The 22,914-nt window shown below is 43.6% G+C and overlaps 2 protein-coding genes across 9 annotated transcripts in view; one reads left to right on the top strand and one right to left on the bottom strand.

Annotated features, from left to right (window-relative positions):
- Positions 1 to 7,399: 7,399 nt before the first annotated feature.
- On the top strand, positions 7,400 to 9,945 carry RPLP1 (ribosomal protein lateral stalk subunit P1). The gene is made up of 4 exons (XM_058178302.1): positions 7,400 to 7,583; positions 7,981 to 8,055; positions 9,570 to 9,684; positions 9,810 to 9,945. Exons 1-4 carry the CDS (start codon positions 7,512 to 7,514, stop codon positions 9,887 to 9,889), a joined length of 342 nt encoding a protein of 113 aa, XP_058034285.1. The 5' UTR covers positions 7,400 to 7,511; the 3' UTR covers positions 9,890 to 9,945.
- A 925-nt stretch (positions 9,946 to 10,870) lies between these two features.
- The window catches only part of PTK2 (protein tyrosine kinase 2), a 305,627-nt gene continuing 293,583 nt past the window's right edge, over positions 10,871 to 22,914 (bottom strand). For all 8 annotated transcript variants that reach the window (XM_058178297.1, XM_058178298.1, XM_058178296.1 and 5 more), the window contains 3 exons: positions 14,842 to 14,997; positions 12,450 to 12,530; positions 10,871 to 11,903 (listed from right to left, as the gene is read on the bottom strand). In XM_058178297.1, coding sequence (XP_058034280.1) covers positions 11,691 to 11,903; positions 12,450 to 12,530; positions 14,842 to 14,997 — 450 coding nt within the window. In that variant the 3' untranslated portion in view covers positions 10,871 to 11,690. The remainder of the gene's footprint in view (positions 11,904 to 12,449; positions 12,531 to 14,841; positions 14,998 to 22,914) is intronic.

Raw genomic sequence — 22,914 nt, 5'->3', positions numbered from 1 at the left:
CAAAAGGATAGAGGGCTGAGTCAACTTTGAGCCAGTCGGGATCAAACTGCTGGCAGCTGGCACTCAGCAAAAGTAGCCTGCAGTACTGCTTTGTACCTCCTCAAAACACAACCTCTTTGAGCCCCTCCATCCTAAAGGAAATCAACCCTGACCGTGGAGGCTTTTAAAGAAGAGACTGGACAACCACTTATCTGAAATGGTATAGGGTCTCCTGCTTGAGCAGGGGGTTGGACTAGAAGACCTTCAAGGTCTCTTCCAACTCTTGCTATTTTGAAGCTGAAGCTCCAAACACTTTGGCCACTAAATAAGAAGAGAGGACTCCTTGGAAAAGACCCAGATGCTGGTTAAAATGGAAGGCAAAAGGAGAAGGGGACGGCAGAGGATGAAATGGTGTCATTGAAATGATGCACATGACTTTGGGCAAACATTGCATATCATGGCTTAACGTGTTATACGGCTTCCAGGGCTGTTCTGCCTAATGCCCAAATAGAATAGAATAGAATAGAATTTTTACACAAGGACTTTGTCTTGGTGCATATGCTCTCAGTGTACATAAAAGAAAAGATACCTTCATCAAGGTACAACATTTACAACACAATTGATGATCAATAGATCAATATAAATCATAAGGATTGCCAGCAACAAGTTATAGTCATACAGTCCTAAGTGGAAAGAGATTGGTGATGGGAACTATGAAACGATTAATAGTAGTGCAGATTCAGTAAATAGTCTGACAGTGTTGAGGGAATTATTTGTTTAGCAGAGTGATGGCCGGGAAAAAACTGTTTTTGTGTCTAGTTGTTTTGGTGTGCAGTGCTCTATAGCGTCGTTTTGAGGGTAGGAGTTGAAACAATTTATGTCCAGGATGTGAGGGATCTGCAAATATTTTCACGGCCCTCTTCTTGATTCGTGCAGTATACAGGTCCTCAATGGAAGGCAGGTTGGTAGCAATTATTTTTCCTGCAGTTCTAATTATCCTCTGAAGTCTGTGTTTTCTTGTTGGGTTGCAGAACCGAACCAGACAGTTATAGAGGTGCAAATGACAGACTCAATAATTCCTCTGTAGAATAGCCATTAACACACATACACACACACCCAGTGCTTCTGCTGGTTGAACCCTGAGCAGGTGATGAAGGCAGCCCTTTAAGTCCTCAGATCTTCAGGTTGCCAAGGTTGAGAAACTTGGTGGTTTCCTGCTGGCTGTTGATGTCTGATGAGAGAGGAGGAAAATGAGTCATAAATTGTCCCATCAATCCATGTCCTAATTTGCCCTTCTGGCTTTGGTCTGTCAACGGTTTCACCTATTGATGTTCTTTAAAAAAAAAACAAACAGAAAACCTATAGTCCAGAAAGACTCAGAGAGACAAAAACTCGGATTGTTATCCCAGCCGATTTTGATTAATAGCAATACAATTTAGACTTACATGCCACTTCAAAGTGCTTTACAGCCCTCTCTGAGTGGTTTAGAGTCAATCTCTTGCCCCCAGTAATCTGGGTCCTCCTCATTTTACCAACCTCAAAAGGATGGAGGGCTGAGTCAACTTTGAGCCAGTCAGGATCAAACTGCTGGCAGCTGGCACTCAGCAAAAGTACCCTGCAGTACTGCCTTGTACCTCTTCCAAACAACCTCTTTGAGCCCCTCCATCCCTTTCCATCCTAAAGGAAATCAACCCTGACCGTGGAGGCTTTTAAAGAAGAGAGTGGACAGCCACTTATCTGAAATGGTATAGGGTCTCCTGCTTGAGCAGGGGGTTGGACTAGAAGACCTTCAAGGTCTCTTCCAACTCTTGTTATTTTGAAGCTGAAGCTCCAAGCACTTTGGCCACTAAATAAGAAGAGAGGACTCCTTGGAAAAGACCCAGATGCTGGGTAAAATGGAAGGCAAAAGGAGAAGGGGACGGCAGAGGATGAAATGGTGTCATTGAAATGATGCACATGACTTTGGGCAAACATGGGGTGACATTGGGGGTACTGGCATGTGATGATCTGTAGAGTCATGAAGTTGGGCATAGGAACTGAACAACAAAATTCCCTTCTACTTTTACCATCCTAAGCAGCCTTTTTTTTTCTTCTCCAGTTGCATTATATACCCAAAGAATGAGTCTAATTCTGTTTGATAATTGGAGCCACAATTGAGCAGTTAAGCTTTTAAGCTCAGGGATGATTGACCAACCAGTTCTTGCAATCCATTGGTTATCTCCAAATCCATAATCTGAAAGAGTCAGTTTTATTTCTCCCCTCCTTTCTCTTTTTTTTTTTTTTTTTTAATTGAAAGAGTTTTAAAAAAACAAAAACATTTTTCCCCCTTTTTTCCCCCTCCCTCCCAAAAAAAAACAAAACACCCCCCTCCCTTCCCCTTCCCGGGTCAATCACAAGGTAAAGTTATACATAAACCAAACATAGAATAAAATTTTCCCTTCCAATCCAAATAACCACATCCAAAGCTTTTCGTCTCCCAACCCCCTCCCCATTACATAAAATAACTTTCTAATTATTCAAAGGCAATCTGATATTTCTTAATCTGATATCTATTTTGTAGATAATCAATCCATTTTTTCCATTCAATTAAATATCTTTCCTGCGTATTGTCTTTTAAAAACGCTGAGATTTTAGCCATCTCAGCCAAATTAATAACTTTCAATATCCATTCTTCTATTGTAGGTATCTCTTCTTTCTTCCAGTATTGTCCAATCAACAGTCTTGCTGCTGTTATTAAGTTCAAAATCAATTTAGTCTCAATCCCTGTACAATCCATTATAATTCCCAAAAGGAAAAATTGTGGCAGGAACTTTATCTTCTTCTTCAGTACATTTTGAATAATCCACCAAATTCTTATCCAAAAGACCTTAATTTTCTTGCAGGTCCACCAAATATGAAAATATGTAGCATCATCTCCCCTCCTTTCTCAATGTCCCTCTTTCAGAGTATATTATTATTGGGGAAAGGGAGCTTTTTACTGCTTGGATCTTAATAATTATTGAAATACCCTTAACAGGAATGATCCTGCCTCAGTTTGTCATTTGCTTCCTAGAATTAATCTTCACTTCACATAATGCTCACTTTCAGTCCAGAAAATAAAACTACTACTCATCTGTGGAGATTCTCAGTCATCCAGGTCATGGTTGTCCCAAAAGTGCTTTTTTTTCCCCAAGGGGCAACTAGACTTTCTGGCTTTTCTTTGAAGACATTTCGCTTCTCATCCAAGAAGCTTCTTCAGCTCTGAATGAGAAGCGAAACGTCTTCAAAGAAAAACCAGAAAGTCCAGTTGCCCCTTGGAAAAAAAAAAAACACTTTTGGGACTATCTTCACTTCTTTACCGTCAACTGGGAATTCTCCAAACATGAAGGTTGTCTTTTTAATACTTAACATTAAACCACATTTTTCACTTCTCATTTTCACTTTCCTAATGACTTTCACCATTATTTTTAGCTAACAAAATTATGTCATCTGGACGGTTTCAGCATCTGGGTTTAATTTTCGGTGCCATTTGCTACATATATGGTTTTTACAATATATCTGCAGTAGAAGTTAAATATGGCGATAATACGCATCCTCGTCTTCCTTATTTCCCCATTCTGAGCCTCTCAGTTTCTCCAGATTTCGTTCTTAAATAGTGTCCATTGTCTATGGAGATTCTCAATCATCCAGATCATGATTGTCCCAAAGGTGCTTTTTCAAGAGGCAATTGGACTTTGTTTTTTTCTTTGAAGACCTTTCACTTCTCGTCCAAGAAGCTTCTTCAGCTAGTATCCATTGTAGTTTTCTCAAAAGAAAGTATCCAATTTATTCTGGCACATTCATTAGCCTTTAATTGTCCCACATGTTGGCATGTTTTATAGCAGGGGTCTCCAACCTTGGCAACTTTAAGCCTGGAGGACTTCAACTCCCAGAATTCCCCAGCCGAAGTCCACCAGGCTTAAAGTTGCCAAGGTTGGAGATCCTGTTCTATAGCATCAAAACTCTTACCATAGTCCACGATGCTAAGTAAAATCACCTTTGTTCATTATATTGCTCTTCCTCCCAATTCATCTTATTTCAATCATCTGATCTCAAGTTCCTTTGTCTGTTTATTTGGTGTTTTCCTTGCCAAATATAGCTCTAGTCTAATCTGTTAGGTTCTTGGGAAAAACTTCCCTTCTGAGCAGTTTCTTCAGCGACTCCATAATTTGCTCAAACCCTTGCAACACGTCTTTTGTACAGAAATTCATTCATTCTCTTCATTTATTAATTCAATTCTTATACTGCCCCATCTCACTGAAAAAGTGACTGGACCACTTGCAATATAATAAAAAAAGTAAAAAACAGAATACAAAACTATAAAATTTAAACAGATTAAATAGAAAGCTAAAAACCAAGAAGATGGGCTACATGGCGGTAGGGATCTTCTCTCTATTCCATCAGCCACCCCCAACACTGTCTTTCTAGAATACTCAGTCAAAAAGGCAGCAATGTAACAATACAGGTAGCCAATTAAACCACATAAAAAAATTATATGTAGATTTGGTTGGAAACTTGTTGAAGGTGACCATTCAAATGTGGTATGGGGAGTTCAACTTTTAGGTAGACAGAGCTCGGTCTAGTACAGCTCAGACGTCCATGGTTTTATAATGAGTATCACTATCCCAGGTTATTTTGGTTCTGACTCACATAGAATTAGAACAGAATAGAACAGAATTTTTTATTGGCCAAGTGTGATTGGACACACAAGAAATTTGTCTTAGTGCATATGGTCTCAGTGTACATAAAAGATACCTTCATCAAGGTACAACACTTAATGATAGACATAGGGTACACATTTAACACTTAGATACAACACTTAATTATAGTCATAGGCTACAAATAAGCAATCAGGAAACAATTGATATCTATAAATCATAAAGATACAAGCAACAAAGTTACAGTCATACAGTCATAAGTGGAAGGAGATGGGTGAGGGAAACGATGAGAAGATTAATAGTGCAGATTTAGTAAAGAGTTTGACAGTGTTCAGGGAATTATTTGTTTAGCTGAGTGATGGCGTTCGGGGAAAAAACTTCTTGTATCTAGTTGTTCTGGTGTGCAATGCTCTGTAGCGTCGTTTTGAAGGTAGGAGTTGAAACAGTTTATGTCCAGGATGCGAGGGGTCTGTAAATATTTTCACAGCCCTCTTTTTGACTCTTGCAGTATACAGGTCCTCAGTGAAAGGCAGGTTGGTAATTGTTTTAATTATCCTCTGAAGTCTGTGTCTGTCTTGTTGGGTTGCAGAACCAAACCAGACAGTTATAAAGGTGCAGATGACAGACTCAATAATTCCTCTGTAGAACTGGATCAGCAGTTTAATCAGCAGATTAGATCTGGCCTTTGCCTCCAAACAGTTGCTTGATGAGCTGGGTGTGAAATCTGCCATTCAAGATGAACAGAATCACTTCCTGCTCCAGATAACCAAGTAACAGAATAGAATAACAGAGCTGGAGATCTTCTAGTCCACCCTCTGCTTAAGCAGGAGACCTTATACCAGGGCTGTCAAACTCCCAGGCTGGATGTGTCATGTGCTGGCCACCGCCACGCCCAGTTTAGCATGATACGTCATGTGACGACGCCATGATGACATAAGTTTGACACCTCCGCCTTATACCATTTCAGACAATTGGTTGTTCAATCTCGTTTTAAAAACATCCAGTGATGGAGCACCCACAACTTCTGGAAGCCATCCCTTTCACTGATTAATGGTTCTAACTGTTAGTAAATTTCTCCTTAGTTCTAGGTTGGATCTCTCCTTGATAAGCTTCATTCTGTTGCTTCTTGTCCTGCCTTCAGGTCCTTTGGAGAATAGGTTGCTTATACCTCTTCTTTGTGGCAGCACCTTACTTTTGGAAGACTCTCATGTCACCCACTAGGCCTGATTTTCATTAGACTAGACATAGCCAATTCCTGCAGCCGTTCTTCACATGTTTTAGCCTCCAGTCACCTAATTCTCTTTGTTGCTCTTCTCTGCACTCTTTCCAGAGTCTCAACATCCTGTTTATATCATGGATGCAATATGCCAAGTACGGTCTCATATTAAAACTTTATAAATCTGTACAAGACTTCGTGTGATCTTGATTCTATCTCTCTGTTAATGCAGCCTAGGACTGCGTGGGCTTTTTTGGCAGCTGCGGCTCATACTGCTGGCTCATATTTAAGTGGCTAGGCTATAGAATGCCACATAGTTCCTCTTCAGGCATAGCCCCATTCAGATGGTCCACCCCAGACACCATATAGATCCATCTGGTGGTTCCTGGAATATCTTGCAGGTGGGGCTAGCAGCTGATTGTCCCCCATTTTTGAAAAGGCAGGGGAGCCAAAGACCAGCAGGGCTGTTTTTCAGCCACAGCACAGGAACGCCTTCCCTATGCTTAGCTTAGCACCAGCAAACACAACCGCAGGGTTAATAACAGGCATGGCTAGGTGGCTCAGTGGCTAAGACACTTGAGCTTGTCGATCAGAAAGGTCGGTGGTTCGAATTCCTCGTGCAGGTCTCCTGCGCGAGCAGGGGGTTGGACTAGATGATCTCTAAGGTCCCTTCCAACTCTTGTTACTTCCTTTCTGAAATTTCTGAAAAAGAAAGCCGGATCTGGGCTGCGTAGATGCAGATGCCCAACAGGTGGCAACAGTCCATAGACTAATCTTCCACGTGCTGCCCTCTAGCGGCCACTCCGGGTTTCCTGGCCCAGATCCACTTCAGTTTAGTCCGTTGGCCTCACCCAGTTTACGAACGACTCCACAGCGCCCATGCTGACCGGCTGGAGTGCTTCGGACTGCAACTCCCGTCGTCCCTAGCCGTGACGCAGACGCCCGTCCGCGCCGCCTTTTTTCCCGCCTAGCCGCTTATTTCCGGCGCTCCGATAGCGTCGACAGGAAAGAGGAAGCGGGAGTGGCGGAAGTTTTTCTTCACCATGAGGCCTCTTCATGCGTTCTCTCTGATTTCCAGCCAAGAAGACGTTTCCTCCGGAAGAGAGGAGCGCTACCGAGTTGGAAGTCCAGCCGTTCCTCTTGGAGGACTCCGATTGATTAAATACGTTTCCAACGGCTTCTTCGTTTTCTATAATCACTGTCACTGGGTTTTATATACATAATATATATATAATATGTATATATTATATATTATAAAGCACTATGGGGCAGGCTTGAAAAGGCCTCGGCGGCCGAGATCAATATCACTCTCACGGATTGGTCCGAATTCCTCTTCCACTAGGGCGCACTAGTCGCTGTGATTGGCTTTCCAAGTTCTCGCGGTAGGCTAGCCCAAAATGGAGTCCCGCCCCGCGGCCGAACCGGATTGGCCAGTGCCTTCCACACCCTCTACAATTGGCTACCTTCAGACCAAAACGGCTGGCGATTGGCTGCCTAGCCGCTTATAAGCGCCGGGCCAGGCCACTCCCCCCCTTTCTCAAGTCCTGCTCTCTCGTGGCGTGAAAGGTGCTGCGTTCTTCAGCCGAAGCTAAGGCCGCGTTTCCCCGGCGACTGGCACCGCACGCCTCCGATTCCAAGCCATGGCCTCCGTCTCCGAGCTCGCCTGCATCTACTCCGCCCTCATCCTACACGACGACGAAGTCACCGTCACGGTGAGGAGGGGACGGGGGGTGGGGGAGGAAGCCCTCGTGGCCGGTCCCGGCGTGGAGGAGGCCCGCCTGGCTTGTCGCTTCTCGCGAGCCGAGCTCGGATCTCGTGGCGGTTTCCCTCCGGGCTGCGCCTGACGGGAGGAGGGAGATCCCCGGCGGCCCTTGTGGCTTCGGCCGCCCGGCTTGAGCTTCTATATATTTGAATAATATAAGACAGGGGTCTCCAAGCTTGGCCCCTTTAAGGCTTGTGGACTTCAACTCCCAGAGTTCCTCAGCCAGCTTTGCTGAGGGACTGAGGGACTCTGGGAGTTGAAGTCCATAAGCCTTAAAGGGACCAAGCTTGGAGACCCCTGATACAAGACACGTTTTAAGCGATGCCTTTTATTTCTGTCGTTTCCAGGAGGATAAAATCAACGCCCTCATCAAAACGGCCGGAGTGAACGTGGAGCCTTTCTGGCCGGGTCTCTTTGCAAAGGTAAAACGAGGCACAAAGCAGGTCCGCTTGGAAAGATCCCAGTAGTCCTCGACTTACGACCACAGTCGAGCCCAAAGTTTTCTTTGCTCAGCAAGACAGCCGCAAAGCGGCTTTTTGCCCACTTTTTTCCCCCCGACCTTCCTTGCCACGGTCGTTATGGTGGTTAAGTTAGTAACTGGGTTGTTAAGTGAATCCGGCTCCCCCCCTTGACTTTTGCTTCTCGGTGGGTCTGGAAAGGGGGATCACGGGACACTGAAACAGCCATAAGGACATGTCAGTTGCCAAGCATCTGCATTTTGATCATGTGAGCTTTTTTGGGGGCGGGGGATGCAACGGTTACAATGTGAAAAACAATCATAAGTCACTTTTTTTAGGACCGTTGTAACTTTGAATGGTCGCTAAATGGTTGTAAGTCGAGGACTACCTGCACTTACTTAGCTGCTTTTTTGCCAGTGCAAATCCTGGGAATTAGCAGCATTCATAGGGTGAGCTATAGTTTAAGCATCAGCCTTGTTTCGGACTAAAAACAACAGAAAAGGGAGGCAACTAGACACACTAGGAATTTCCCAGTGTAAAACTGTTGCTCGGTGGTGAAGAAACTCCGGCTGTGGGCTGCCCTTCACTAGCGGTCAACAAAGAGGCTAGAGAGCCACCTGTCCAGCTCTAAAGAGTTGAACAAGATGATCCTGGATGTACCTCCAACACTATAGGACACATTTTAATAATCTAGTTTTTTCAATTTTTTGTTCTGGAACTTTTAAGCCACCTTTAAGGGAGATGAGTGGCATAAAAAATTAATGAAATGGTGGTTTTGTGATACACGTGCCTTCGTGTGGGCCTCTAGTGCAGGGATGTCAAACTTGAGGCCTGCCCATGAGGTGCTTAAATCTGGCCCGCGGGGCTGGTTTGGAAATATCAAATGACCACCTGTGGTGCCTCTGCCGGCCAAAACAGGTCGGGGGGGGCATGTGCACCCCCCTGCAGGCTGTTTTCCAGCCACACACTGTTGGCCAAAATTGGGATACACGGAGCCTCTGTGAGGCCTCCACGCACCCAGTTTTGCCTGGCAGGGTGTTACAGGTGTCCTTCCTGTCTCCCTGCCGGCCGGCAGAGAACTACAATGCTGATCCGTCTCAGAAGAAATCCAGCTTGACTTCCCTGCTCTAGAGCAGAGGTCTCCAACCTTGGTCACTTTAAGACTTGCAGACTTCAACTCTCAGAATTCCTCAGCCAGCGAAACTGAAGTCCACAAGTCTTAAAGTCACCAAGGTTGGAGACCCCGGCTCTAGAGCATGTTACAACTTTAATGCTTGTCAACCATGGCAACTTTTGAGACATGTGGACTTCAAGTCCCAGAAGCTATGCTGGCAAGGGAATTATAGGACTTTGAAAGTCCACAAGTCTTTAGAAGTAGCCAAGGCATGAAAAATGATGTTCCCTAAAGGTTATACAATGAGGTCGGCTCTTCTTTGAGACAGAGGCTAAAGCTTTGGCACTTTCTAACTTGTGACCAGGCTCTAACCAACATTGACATCGGAAGCCTCATCTGCAACGTGGGAGTCGGTGGTGGTGCTCCAGCCGCGTCGGCCCCTGCCGGAGGAGGGGCGCCTGCCGGCGGTGCTGCTCCTGGTGAGTGGAATGGCTTCTTCCAAATGCGTCTTGAATCCACCCATGGTGGCATTGTCCCTTCTTTTCAATTATCTGGGGTAAAATTTCACTACTTGGCTTAATCTACACTATTACTTGTTTTGTAGCTGAAGAGAAGAAAGAGGAAGAAAAGAAAGAAGAGTCGGAAGAATCCGACGACGACATGGGCTTCGGTCTTTTTGACTAAGCTGTGTTTTTTTTTCCCTGCTCTTTATAATAAAGAGAAAAACACTTTAATTAAAATTGGTCTTTGTTGATGAGTGATGCAGGTGCAGGCAATGTTTGTGGTTTTCCCACTGCTACAGATTAGTGCATCATAAAGTTACTTAGGAACAATCAGTTTTCCTGCAATGCTGTCCTGCCTAGGAGGTGAAGGGAGGGAGGCAGTTTTCACACAAAATGCATTTTGGGGAGGTGGCTGAGCAAATGCTGCCTCCCATTTGCAAGCTACAATTTTTGAAGCTTTTACAGGTAGTCCTCGACTTATAACCATTCTTTTAATGGCCATTTAGCTACAATAGCGCTGAAAAAAGTGATTTATGATGACCTTTTCTTTACACTTGTGAACCTCAGGATCTTGACATTTGGATGCTTGCCAACTGACTCGCTTAATGACGGATACAGTGGCCTGGAGTTATGTGATCATCTTTTGCTACCTGACAAGGGAAGTCAACGGGAAAGCCAGATTCATGTAACAACCATGTTACTAACTTAATGGCAGGGATTCACTTAAGCGTGGCAAGGAAGGTCATTAAAACGGGGCAAAACTTGGGTCTCACTCGGTTACAAAAACATTGGGCTCTATTGTGGTTGTAAGTCGAGGATTACCTGTAGTTCTAGAATTTTCTTATAGAAGAGTTTCATTTATTTTAATAATATAGTAAGGAGACATTAATTCATTAGGGCCACTCAAAGTACTGGACCCTTGTATCTTTGAAGGGCCTCGTGTTTCTATTGTTCATTATACCAACTTAAAAAGTAAAAATTATATTTACATAGACATTTTTACTCTCTTTAGAGAAGCCGGGCTGTTCAACACCTCCTTTCTCCTTTTATTAAAGGGTTTGCAATTTGGCATACTTTCAAAATGCCTCATTTTCTCCCGCAAAGGATACATGCATTCTTAACAGTTCCACAGTCAGGCACTTGATGAGTTGAATTCAAGCAGTTTTAAAATATTTATCATGGCTTTAATCTTTCTTTATAAATTATATAAAAATGGGGGTGGGGGACGACATGTATGGTTACAGAACTTCTAAATGCAGCTCCATTTCTTACTTAGAAGTAAAACACCTACAAAACAAAACAAAAAAACCAGCATGTTATTCTGGTGACAAAAGACAACAGTTTTGTGGTTGTGTTCTACAGCTACGGTCTGTCCCAATGGTTCGCGTACATCCACATGGAAGTAGGAAAAACATGAGGATTTTTTTTTTTAATTTGCTTTGAAATGAGATACTTTGAAAATATAGCTTTTTTTAATCTCTCTGTAAATTGTGATTAGCGTTTTTTTTGTGTGGCATTATTAAATGTTCCAATAAAAAAAGGGTTCCAGTCAACAGCAGTTCGTAAAGTTGTGGGAAAGAATTCTCAGCCCTCGGGTGTCCCAGAATTCTTCACACGATTTCGGATTCGCAGCTCAAAAAAAAAAAAGAAAGAGTTCCTTTGTCAGTTTTCTTTTGTTTGGAAGAAAGAAAAAGCAATTCAATCTCTTTAAAATATTTCACATTCTGAATGACGTGAAGAGAAGGGGGGAAAAAACAACCTGAAAGTGTTTCTAAGATTTTGTTGCCTTGTTTCATTCAGTTTTTGGATTTTTCTTGGCATTGATTTAAAAAAAAAAAAATACTTGAGAGAACCAACGAGTTGCCACTCCTGGACTGAGCCGTCCGTTCTCATTCCTGCTGAAAGGCTTTGCTGCCCTTCGCTTATTCGGTAACGATCCTTTTTTCAAACTGCGCGATGCAAAATCCCATTGATCTCCGCTTCTAGTGAGGCCTGGATTGGCCAAGAGATTTTAGCCTGGCTTGGTCGATAACATCCAATAAATTTTTGGCATCTACAGCGAGGGCGTGAGCTGCGGTCAGCATCTGCTTCTTGTATTCTTGCTGCAAACTAGTCATCACGTACTGCTGAGCCAGCTTCATCTTGTTAATCAATTCCGCCAGGTCAGAATTCAACAGTTTCTGAGCCATCTCGATCTGAAAGAGAAGGAGAGCGCAGAGTGAGACGCTGTATCAAAATACATTTTCTACAGCCGTGATGGTGAACTTATTGGCACACACTAGAAACCCAAAGACCAGCTGCCTGGTGCGCATGTGTGTGCTGACCAGCTGGTCTTCGGGTTTCCAGCACACGCATACACGCCGGCCAGCTGGTTTCTGTCGCTCTGGCGCATGCAAAGACGATGCCGAAAAAGGTTCACCAAATCTAAAGCAACATGAAAGCAGGAAAAAAGGTCCCTAACTTGATCCCAAATGTATAAAGGCCAGGATAAGGTAAGCATCTGAGCTTGGTAGTTGCCTTGCAGATGTTGCATTACCCAAACCACCTCTCTTGCAAACCTCACTCTTCTTGTACTGATGATGTTACCTAGTTGGGTAATGAAACCTCTGCAAGAAAGTTTGCAGACCCCTGTGTTAGTAGAAAATAAAGCAGAACAGGATTTAGCATTTAGATAAAATCATGGCAGGCCCCAATCCAGTAAGAAAGATATTTTTTTTTTAAAAAGGAAAAAGTACTTATACCTCTCTGTGAGTGCTTGCTGGGAGGACCAGAATGGTTTCATCGACTGTTGCCAATAAAGTTCGCAAGGCCAAACCCACCTCCTACCACAATTAAATCAGAAACATCATTAAATCAGATGGAGCAGCGTCATTCTGACAAAAAACACAAGAAACAAATGTGCAAAGTGCATAAAGCAAAGACAGATCTGTGTATTTCAAACTCTTTGCAACATCTAACCTATAGCGGCAGATCCCCCAACATAGGTACCCTGAGATATTTTGGGCTACAATTCTACAGTTTTCACCTGGGGTAATTGGGAGGATATATACATCTTTCTCCAGTAATTAGATAAAACTATCAGCATACAAAGCTAAACCGTGAAAACCCCACGTTCCTGGAGATTAGAGCAAAGAGGAAATTGCTTCAGTCCCACAGAGAGATATCATTGTATAATAAACATCATCTAAACCCCAAATCTATCTCTTTTAAAGCGAAAAAAATGTATCATCCTCTCAGTCCACCTGAAGCAACTAAATCGGGTGAAATGCTCCCGGTTCGGTCGATCCGGTAGCGATGGCGGCGGGTGTTTTCGAGAACCGGTAGCAAAAGTCCCTCCCCGCCCATACCCAGCTGAGCCTTTTTTTTTACTTTTAAAAGCATTTTTTAACAACCTATTCAGCCAAATAGGTTGTAAAAAATGCTTTTAAAAGGTTAAAAAAAAAAGGCTCTGACGATCACAACTGAGCCACGCAATCATCAAGGCCTTTTTTTTTTAACTTTTAAAAGCATTTTTTCTACAACCTCTTCGGCCAAGTAGGTGGTAAAAAAAAATGCTTTTAAAAGTAAAAAGATCGTGCACCACAGCTGATCACCCTCCTCCGCTCTGTTCAACTTACCACATGCCTCCTTTTGCCGTGCACTGCGCATATGCATCTCGTATTTGGTGCGTGGTGCGCACTGAACTAAACAAATCATTTTTATTCAGCACTGGCTGGACACCGGATTGAAAATAAAACTGCACTCCATATTTTTTAGTAATAAGACGAACATGACATACGACTGTAAAAGGTTCCTGCCCATTATGCCCTAATGCTTGTAAATTTTACTATTTTTTGAAAACACAGCAAACGCCGCAGTCATTAAGTAAACCCCGTTGTTATGTGTGGGGCAGCAGAACTGTTACAAAACCGTCCCATAATCATGGGCCACTGTAAATAGCCGCCAATACAGCCGTATTTCCAAGCGGAAGTGGGTGCTGTTGGAACTACAGAACCGGGTCATAACTCTCTTAAGTCAGAGATCTCCAACCTTGGCAACTTTAAGCCTGGCGGACTTCAACTCCCAGAAAGCCCCAGCCAGCAAAGCTGGCTGGGGCATTCTGGGAGTTGAAGTCCTCCAGGCTTAAAGTTGCCAAGGTTGGAGACCCCTGCTCTAAGTGACCAATCATAAGTCAGGGATTGTGTGTGTGCGTTTGTAAACTCTAAAGTGTGCGTGTGTGTGTATATATATATATATATAGGTGAGTGTGCCTCTGGTGGCTCAACAGACTAAGTCTGTCTGTTATTAACACAGCTGCTTGCAATTACTGCAAGTTCAAGTCCCACCAGGCCCAAGGTTGACTCAGCCTTCCATCCTTTATAAGGTAGGTAAAATGAGGACCCAGATTGTTGGGGGCAATGAAAGTTGACTTTGTATATAATATACAAATGGATGAAGACTATTGCTTAACATAGTGTAAGCTGCCCTGAGTCTTTGGAGAAGGGCGGGATATAAATTCAAATAATAATAAAAAGTGTGTATATATATATGTATGTATGTATATGTGTGTAAACACACACATCGTTATACTTTACTGACTAAGGTCAGAAGAGCCCAGTGATAGCTTTTCCAAACACGAGCCAGCAGCCATGTCCTTACTATGATGCTCAAAGGCCATTGAAGAGGTAAAAAATTGCTACATCCATGAGGTTCTGACGACGATTCCTAAAATGCTCCTAGCAAGCACTCCGACTCGGTTTTAGTAGTAGGATAACTGTATTTGGGTAGATGGAGTCGAGCGGCTTAAGGGATTTATATCTTAGCTTGTTTAGTTGCAAATAAATAACAAGTATAATTCTGAAGACATTGGTGGAAAGAGAGCTGAAGCCACCAGCAGGAAAACGGCTGGACTTTCTGAGTCCTGGAAAAACTAGGGTTCCCCGTATGTTGGGGAACATGCCTCAGCCAGGATGGCCCGTAATGAGGGATGCTGCCCGCTCCATCCACAATGCGACCTAACCAATCTTAATAGACTGTTGCTATGATAGCAACCAATCAAGGGTTATTAAAAGGGTTGCAGCCGGAGGCGTATCTGAAACGTTTCTTGAAACCCAGGAGTATCTGCTGTGTTATCTTGGGTGGTGTGTATCTTACCTTCACCATGGGGACATACTCCTCGGGTGGTGCCGGCTGGATTTTGCTAGACATTTCTATAACCGCCTTTACCAGGCCTGTGACGTTCTCGTACACTTTATCATTTGAGCGATCCAAGTTGGCCGTTGGAGGAGGGCTGATCTCCTGGGGCTGAATCTGGAAGAAAAAGAAGAGCGTGGATTCCCCAGCAGGTGGCGCTAGACTACTACTAGATCTTTTGCCTTCTAGACTTCTACCATCCATGAAGCCTTAGTCCAGTGGTTCTCAACCTTTATAGTGCTGTGACCCCTTTAATACAATTCCCCACGATGTGGTGACTCCAACCATAAAATTATTTTCGTTTTGAATTTATCGCGCCTGAAGCTGTATTGGCTAGCAATCTGAACTGCTTGTGATTGCCTTGAGGACGGAGGCATTAAAGCGGAGACTCCTCCCCTATTAAGTTTATTGCGCCTGAAGCCAGATCAGGCTAGCGATTGGGAGTGATTGCAGCTGGCTTGAGAGGGAGACATCAGAGCAAAGAGTTCTCTCTTTTTTAATTCATCGCGCCTGAAGCCGAATTCAGCTAGCGATTTGAAGAGCCTACAGCTGGCTTGTGGAGTCAACTATTAGAGCGCGATTCTTCGACTCGCAAGTATACTTCCCATATTTCCGATGGTCTTAGGCGACCCCTGGCAAATCGTCATTCGACCCCCAATGGGGTCGCGACCTACAGGTTGAAAACCGCTGCCTTAGGATCATCACAGAGGCTCCTCCACACTGGGAACCAGGACAAAAGAGAGCCGACATTCAGTAGTTGGGACTTCACGCTGGGACTTCAACATGGGCAGGATGTTGGTTTAGCCTTGGTTAATTATGGTTTCCAAACCACTGAAAATAAGAGTTGATTTGACTTTCCGATTTTTGGATCTGTCGTTGTGATGTGCACCAAAGGGGATGGAGTTAAAATTGCTCCAACTTTGCCTATTTCCCGAATGCCATCACTCTGCTTAACAACTATTTATTTATTTATTTATTTATTTATTAAATTTGTATACCGCCCTTCTCCCGAAGGACTCAGGGCGGTTCACAGCCAAGTAAAATAGACAATATATAAATACAATTTAAAATACATTTAAAAAACTTATTAAAATTGGCCACAATTAAAATTTAAAACTAAAACCCATTTAAAAACCCATAAATTTAAAAACTAACCCAGGCCAGCGCAGATAAATAGGTAAGTTTTAAGCTCGCGGCGAAAGGTTCCCACAACACTCAAATTATTTACTGAGAATGTATTACTATTATTCTTTTCTTCCTTACTAGTATCTATCTCCTCCCACTTATTACTATAACCATGTTGCTTGTATCTTTCAATTGTTATTTGTTTCCTAGTACAATGTGATAGCTTATTAGTAACCTTGACTATCACTAAGTGTTGTATCTTTTTATTCTCGATGAATGCATTTTTATCCTCCTTATGTACACTGAGAGCATATGCACCAAAGACAAATTCCTTGTGTGTCCAATCACACTTGGCCAATTAAAAATTCTATTCTATTCTATTCTATTCTATTCTATTCTTCATTCCATTATTCTATTAATTTTCTCACCATTCCCCCCACCCATCTCCTTCCACTTATGATTGTATGACTGTAACTTTGTTGCTTGTATCCTTGCGATTTATATTGATATTTATTGTTTCCTGATTGCTTATTTGTACCCTATGACTATCACTAACCTTATGATTCTTGATGAAGGTATCTTTTCTTTTATGTACACTGAGAGCATGTGCACCAAAGACAAATTCCTTGTGTGTCCAATCACACTTTGCCAATAAAAATTCTATTCTATTCTATTCTATTCAATGAACCCCAAGCTACAGATATTCACCACTATCGTGAAATTAATACTACTTAAATAGGCTCTGTAAAATTTGTTTTCTCCTTCATACTAAGCCAGAACTACCTTAAAGTTGGGTAGGGTTATGAGAGACGAGAGCCAGTGATGGTACTGTGAACGTACTGCATCTGTGTATGTGTGCACATGCGTTCATCCTTACACATGCCTAAAGGACAGACGTCTTGCTCACACACACTGTTGCTGCCCCCAACGCACACACATTGGCCGCCTCCAGTAACGGACTGCAACCCTTGTCCTGCCATAGATCACCAGCATGGTTGGCTGGGGAATTCTGGGAGTTGAAGTCCACAAGTCTTAAAGGGACCAAGGTTGGAGACCTCAGGCCTGGAGGTTTTATGAATCAGTGTCACCTTGAGAAGAGAAGCTGGAGCATTCATTATTCGCAGACAGAATGTTCCCACCCCAAAGTCAGACGCTCCATTCCTTGTTTCACCTTCAGAGTAACAGCCTGCTCCAGACAAACGACGGGACGGAAATGGGGTTCATCTTCAGAAGGATGTGGAGAAAGACTGACTAGATTAAAGCGAAGGCTTAAGAATGGCCCTCGCTTTAAGACACTGGAGAAGGCAAGGTAGACCGGTGTCGCCATGGAGTTTTGGAGGTTTCGGAGTCACGGTTATGTGACTGTGGGATGCTGCAAAGGGTACTTGGTACCTGTTGGGCCACTTGCCGAGTGCCCAAAATTGCAGTCACGTGACTGCAAAAGGAGGGGAGCAGATGTAAGAACTTCTAATTCAGGATACATGTAGCCCTTTTAGCATTTGTTGTAAGTTTGGAACAGTCGCAAGTCAAGGACTACTTGTAATTCCCTGCCAGCGAGAGCAGGAACATTAACAGTAGAATATACCATGAGATTGGTGTCTGGAGATTCTCCGTCATCCAGGTCATAGTTGCCCCAAAGGTGCTTTTTTTCAGGAGGCAACTGTAATTTCTTGTTTTTTCTTCGAAGACGTTTCACTCCTTACCCAAGGAGCTTCTTCAGCTCTGACCGGATGGTGGGGAATGGAAGGATTTATACTCCTTGCAGACAAAGCTGGTCATTTGCATCATTTTAGAGCAGGGTTGGCAAACTTTTTCGGCACCAAGTGCCGAAATGGGAGCGTGTGTCGGAAACCGGAAGAGCAGCTGCCAGGGGCGTATGTGCGCACCGGGAAGATGATCTTCCGGTTTCTGGCACACATGCACATGTGAAGACCAAGTGGCCGGGGCCCATGTGCATGTTGGAAACTGGAAGATCATCTTCCCAGCACGCGCATGTGCGCCAGGTGGCTGCTCTTCCAGTTTCTGGCGCTCCCGCACACATGAAGAGCAGCTGGCCGGCGCGCTGAAACCTGGAAGAGTAACGGGCGACGATTCGTGTGCCCAGAGAGATGGCTCTGTGTGCCACTTTCAGCACGCGTGCCATAAGTTCGCCATCATGGTTTTAGAGAGTCGTTGAGCTTACTTGGAGGTTTATCTGTGTCCTCAGGAGCACCTGAGTAGTGCAGACGGTTCCTGTAGTCTCCAATTTTTCTGGAAATCCGTTCCTACTCCCACACCATTCCAAGGGTGTTCATCCCAAAGTGCATAGCTAAAGGTCTGTAGAGATTCTCAGATACCCAGGTCATGGTTGTCCCAAAGGTGCTTTTTCAAGAGGTAACTGGACTTCCTTTTTTCTTTGAAAGATCAATGAGAATCTCCATAGACTTTTAGCTATGAGGTGGGAGTATGAGCAGGTTTCCAGAGGAAAAAATGCAGGCAACAGAAACCGTTTGCACCACTCAAGTGACCCTGAATAATAATAATAATAATAATAATAATAATAATAATAATAATAATAATAATAATAATAATAATAATAATAATAATAATAATAATAATAATAATAATAATAATAATAATATTTTAATTTGTATACCGCCCTTCTCCCGAAGGACTCAGGGCGGTGAACAGGAACAGACACAGATAAACCTCCAGGTAACCTCAACGACTCTCTAAAAAGATGCAAATGACCAGCTGTCTGCAAGGAGTATCAATCCTTCCATTCCCCACCATCCAGTCAGAGCTGAAGAAGCTTCTTGGAGGAGAAGTGAAACGTCTTCCAAGAAAAAACCAAGAAAGTCCAGTTGCCTCCTGAAAAGTCATTCTTTGGTATCCTCCTATAACTATAAAGGGAAATACTTTAACTTCCAAGGTTCCCAAAGAGAACCAGCTCCTGATTGCTTAGGGTTGTGATGGCAAACCTAGGGCACATCCTTTCACCACAGCCATATCAGTGGGCACGCGAGCTCAGCTCCTTTTCGGGCCTTCTGGGCCCACCAGAAGTAGGGAAATAGGCTGTTTCCTGTCTCCGGAGGGCCTAAAGGATGGTGGGAAAGGGCCATTTCTCTCTCTCACCTGGCTCCAAAGCTTCTCTATGAGTCTGGGAGGTGAAAACAATATAAATGTAAACAACAACAAAAAAAAACTTCCAGTTGGACAGGAAGTGACTTTTTTGCTGTCCCCAGCCTCCAGAGCCTCCCTAAGAGTCTCTGGAGGCTTAGGGTCTGGATGGTTTCAGCCGAAAAGATGGAGCACCTGCCAAGATTTTTGGGAAATGCTACAAAACACCCTCTCCCCCACCCCAACAGCATTCATGCGATTTCTCCCTCGCCCCACCGCAGAGAAGGAAGGAGAGAGAAAGAGTTCTTACCCGCCATGGCTAGTGTTGAGCAGAGATTGAGGAGGAATTAAAAGACATTTACCACGAAAAAGGGAGGAAAAGACAAAAGACAATGTTAATAAAACTGCAGCAAAACAAAACAAAACAAAACAACAGGAAAAAACAAAAATACAAGCGACAGCCAAAGAGGTCTGTTAAACCCCACCCGGCCCCACCCCAAATGCATTCAGCCGGGCCCTGTGCATTTAGCTCCTGTCCCCTTGCCCCCCCCCCTCACTGTTTAAAGAAGAGGTTTTGTGCCATGCACCCCCACACACACCCCAAGCTCAGAGACATGCAGAGAGCAGTCATGGCAAGCACATCCCGCAAGAAGCAAAGGGACAAACAGCCATCAAGAGCCTCTTTGAAAAGAAGGAAGTTCTGGGCATCTGCTGGAACCCCCCAAAAAAATCTCTGTAGAAAAGCTCCCACAGAGGAAAAGTCCGTCTTATTTTATGAGGGGAGGGGAGGAATTGCTCAACGGAAGGAAATATTTAGTCATCTAATTACTATGCTTCTGTTTCTTCAGATTTTTGGTCTAAATTCTAATGTGAGGGATGGTTTGGAGGCCACCGACCATCCAAATGCTCGGATTTCCTAGTGTTGGCACCAGACTTCATCTGCTCAGCTCAATGCATTTTTTTAAATAAATAAAAAAACCCTCAGTTTCTGAAATCAACACAATTGCACCACAAACCCGATATTATTTGGGTAATGGTTGGCTGGTTGTTCTCTTGGCAAAGGTTGCAGAGGGAAGAGATCCTTCGACCAGCCAAAACATCAGGAGTTTTTATGAAGCTGACAAATGAGAGCTGATGATTTTAGAACAGAATAGAATAACAGAGTTGGAAGGGACCTTGGAGGTCTTCTAGTCCAACCCCCTGCCCAGGCAGGAAACCCTACACCATTTCAGACAAATGGCTATCCAAGTTCTTCTTAAAAACTTCCAGTGTTGGAGCATTTGCAACTTCTGGAGGCAAGCTGTTCCACTGATTAATTGTTCTGACTGTCAGGAAATTTCTCCTTATTTCTAGGTTGCTTTTCGCCTTGATTAGTTTCCACCCATTGTTTCTTCTCCTGCCTTCAGGAGCTTTGGAGAATAGCTTGACTCCCTCTTCTTTGTGGCAGCCCCTGAGATATTAGAACAATGCTATCATGTCTCCCCTGGTCCTTCTTTTCATTAAACTAGACATAGCCTGTTCTTGCAACCGTTCTTCATATGTTTTATCCTCCAGTCCCCTAATCATCTTTGTTGCTCTTCTCTGCACTCTTTCTAGAGTCTCCACATCTGTTTTACATCGTGGCGACCAAAACTGGATGCAATATTCCAAGTGTGGCCTTCCCAAGGCCTTATAAAGGGGTATTAACACTTCACGTGATCTTGATTCTATCCCTCTCTTTATACAGCCTATTTTCAATATAGGTAGTCCTCGACTTACAACAGTTCATTTAGTTGACCGTTCAAACTTACAAAGGCACTAAAAAAAAGTGACCAATGATCATTTTTTCACACTTACGACCTTTGCAATATCCCCCTGATCGTGTGATCAAAACTCAAGAGGCCTGGCCCCAGACTCATCCTCAAGACCTTGGCTTTGTCCCCAGGGTCACGTGATCCCCTTTTTGCAATCTTTTGACAAGCAAAGTCAATGGGGAAACCAGGCTCACTTAACAGCTGGGTTACTAACTTATCCGCTGCGGCGATTCACAGTGGCAAGAAAAAAAAAATGGGGCAAAACTTTTTTTTTTTAATTTGCATTTATATCCCGTCCTTTTCCGAAGACTCAGGGCGGCTTACACAGTGTTAAGCAATAGTCTTCATCCACTTGTATATTATATACAAAGTCAACTTATTGCCCCCAACAATCTGGGTCCTCATTTTACCTACCTTATAAAGGATGGAAGGCTGAGTCAACCTTGGGCCTGGGGGGACTTGAACCTGCAGTAATTGCAAGCAGCTGTTAATAACAGACTGTCTTACCAGTCTGAGCCACCAGAGGCCCCTCACTTAACTCTCACTTAACAAATGTCGCACTTAACCATAGAAATGGTGGGCTCAATTGGGGTCGTAAGTTGAGGACTATCTGTAAAACCTGCCTGAAAAGGTAGGACCAGATTCCTTCTGGCTATTGGCAAACTGTGGTTTTTAAGATGCCCAGAACTGCTTGATTGTCCGTGTTCGCGTGTGCATCCAGTTCCACATTCATTCAGCTCAAAAAGCTGCAAAACATTTCCAAGATTTGAACTTCTCGCTGTGGAAGAATATGGAAGAATGCAAAGCAGTTTTTTGTTTTGTTTTGGTGTTTTTGGCCTTTGGTCTAGCAGCAACAATTTTTGATGAACTAAACATTCCAAGGGGGGGGGGAGAAAAAAGTTTCCATTTAGCTTGGCAGATTTTGGGGAAAAAAACACACGTTTTTCTGTTAAAACAGATGGTTTTAGGTATTCCCAAGGAGGCGGACCTGGAAAATCCGGAATAATAATAAAAAAACTAGAAGGAAAAAGCCGCACGATTTCATGGCTTCTCTTAAAAGGCGTCGTTTTTTAAGCCTCGTGATCACAAATCAGAAGAGATCGCTTGGAGTCCTCGGGAGGGCTTGTATTCTGCAGCGGGGCCTTTTCTCCTCTTTGCTCCCTTATTTTAAAGCCCCCTATATAGGAACTTTAGATTTCAACTCAAACTTTGCCGTGTCGGTCTTTCTGCAGAGAAATCAGGAGGGTTCGTGTCTGAGCACCAAGAAAAGCCTCAGAACATGCAGAGTAAGGATGGTCCAACCTTGGCAATTTGGAAACTTGTGGAATTCTGGGAATTGAGGTCCACAAATCTTAACAGCTGCCAAGGTTCTCTCCCTGATCCAGAGAGAGAAAATGGCGCAGCCCTATTTCTCTTTACCCATTTTCTTGTCGATTGTTTCACTGAATTGAGAATAAACTGGGCCATCCCTGAAAGCCACCGTCGGAAACTCTGAAATAGATTTCCCTTAATGAGAATTTCTATTTTCAGCCCTCAATGAGAACAGAACTCTTGGGAAAGACTAGAGTGCTGGAGTCAGAAGCTTATTTTCGTTTGAGAAAATAAACTTAAAAGAGATTTTTTTTATTATTATTATTCCATTTGACCTTGAAAGTCTTAGGAAGCCATCCTGCTTGCAGTGCTCCAGCCTAAATGCTGCACTAATGTTTAACTCTATAGAAAGGAGAGAAGTCCCCAGAATTCATGCTTCATACTGTGGGCACCGTTGAAAGTAGGTTGGTTGGTTGGTGCAGAGGAGTACTTGTCTAAGGCAGGGGTCCCCCAAATTCTTGGGCTGAGGATCGGTATTGGCCCATGGCCTGTTAGGAACTGTCCCGCACAGCTGGAAGGGAGCAGGAGGCAATCTGCACATGCGCGGGATCTAGGATCTAGATCTAGCACACATTTCTCACTCCCCTGGTCAGTGGAAAAAAAATGTCTTCCACAAAACCGGTCCCTGGTGTGAAAGAAGTTGGAG

This window comes from Ahaetulla prasina, chromosome 3, assembly GCF_028640845.1.
Source record: "Ahaetulla prasina isolate Xishuangbanna chromosome 3, ASM2864084v1, whole genome shotgun sequence".
NCBI classification, from domain to species: Eukaryota; Metazoa; Chordata; class Lepidosauria; order Squamata; family Colubridae; genus Ahaetulla; species Ahaetulla prasina.
The sequence above is the reverse complement of the archived record's forward strand: the minus strand, read 5'-3'. Positions and strand labels throughout refer to the sequence as shown.

Coding starts and splice junctions, on each gene's coding strand:
- RPLP1 (XM_058178302.1), top strand. CDS start 7,512: ATGGCCTCCGTCTCCGAGCTCGCCTGCATCTACTCCGCCCTCATCCTA. Junction 8,056..9,569: donor GGCCGGGTCTCTTTGCAAAG/GTAAAACGAGGC, acceptor ACTTGTGACCAG/GCTCTAACCAACATTGACAT. Junction 9,685..9,809: donor TGCCGGCGGTGCTGCTCCTG/GTGAGTGGAATG, acceptor CTTGTTTTGTAG/CTGAAGAGAAGAAAGAGGAA.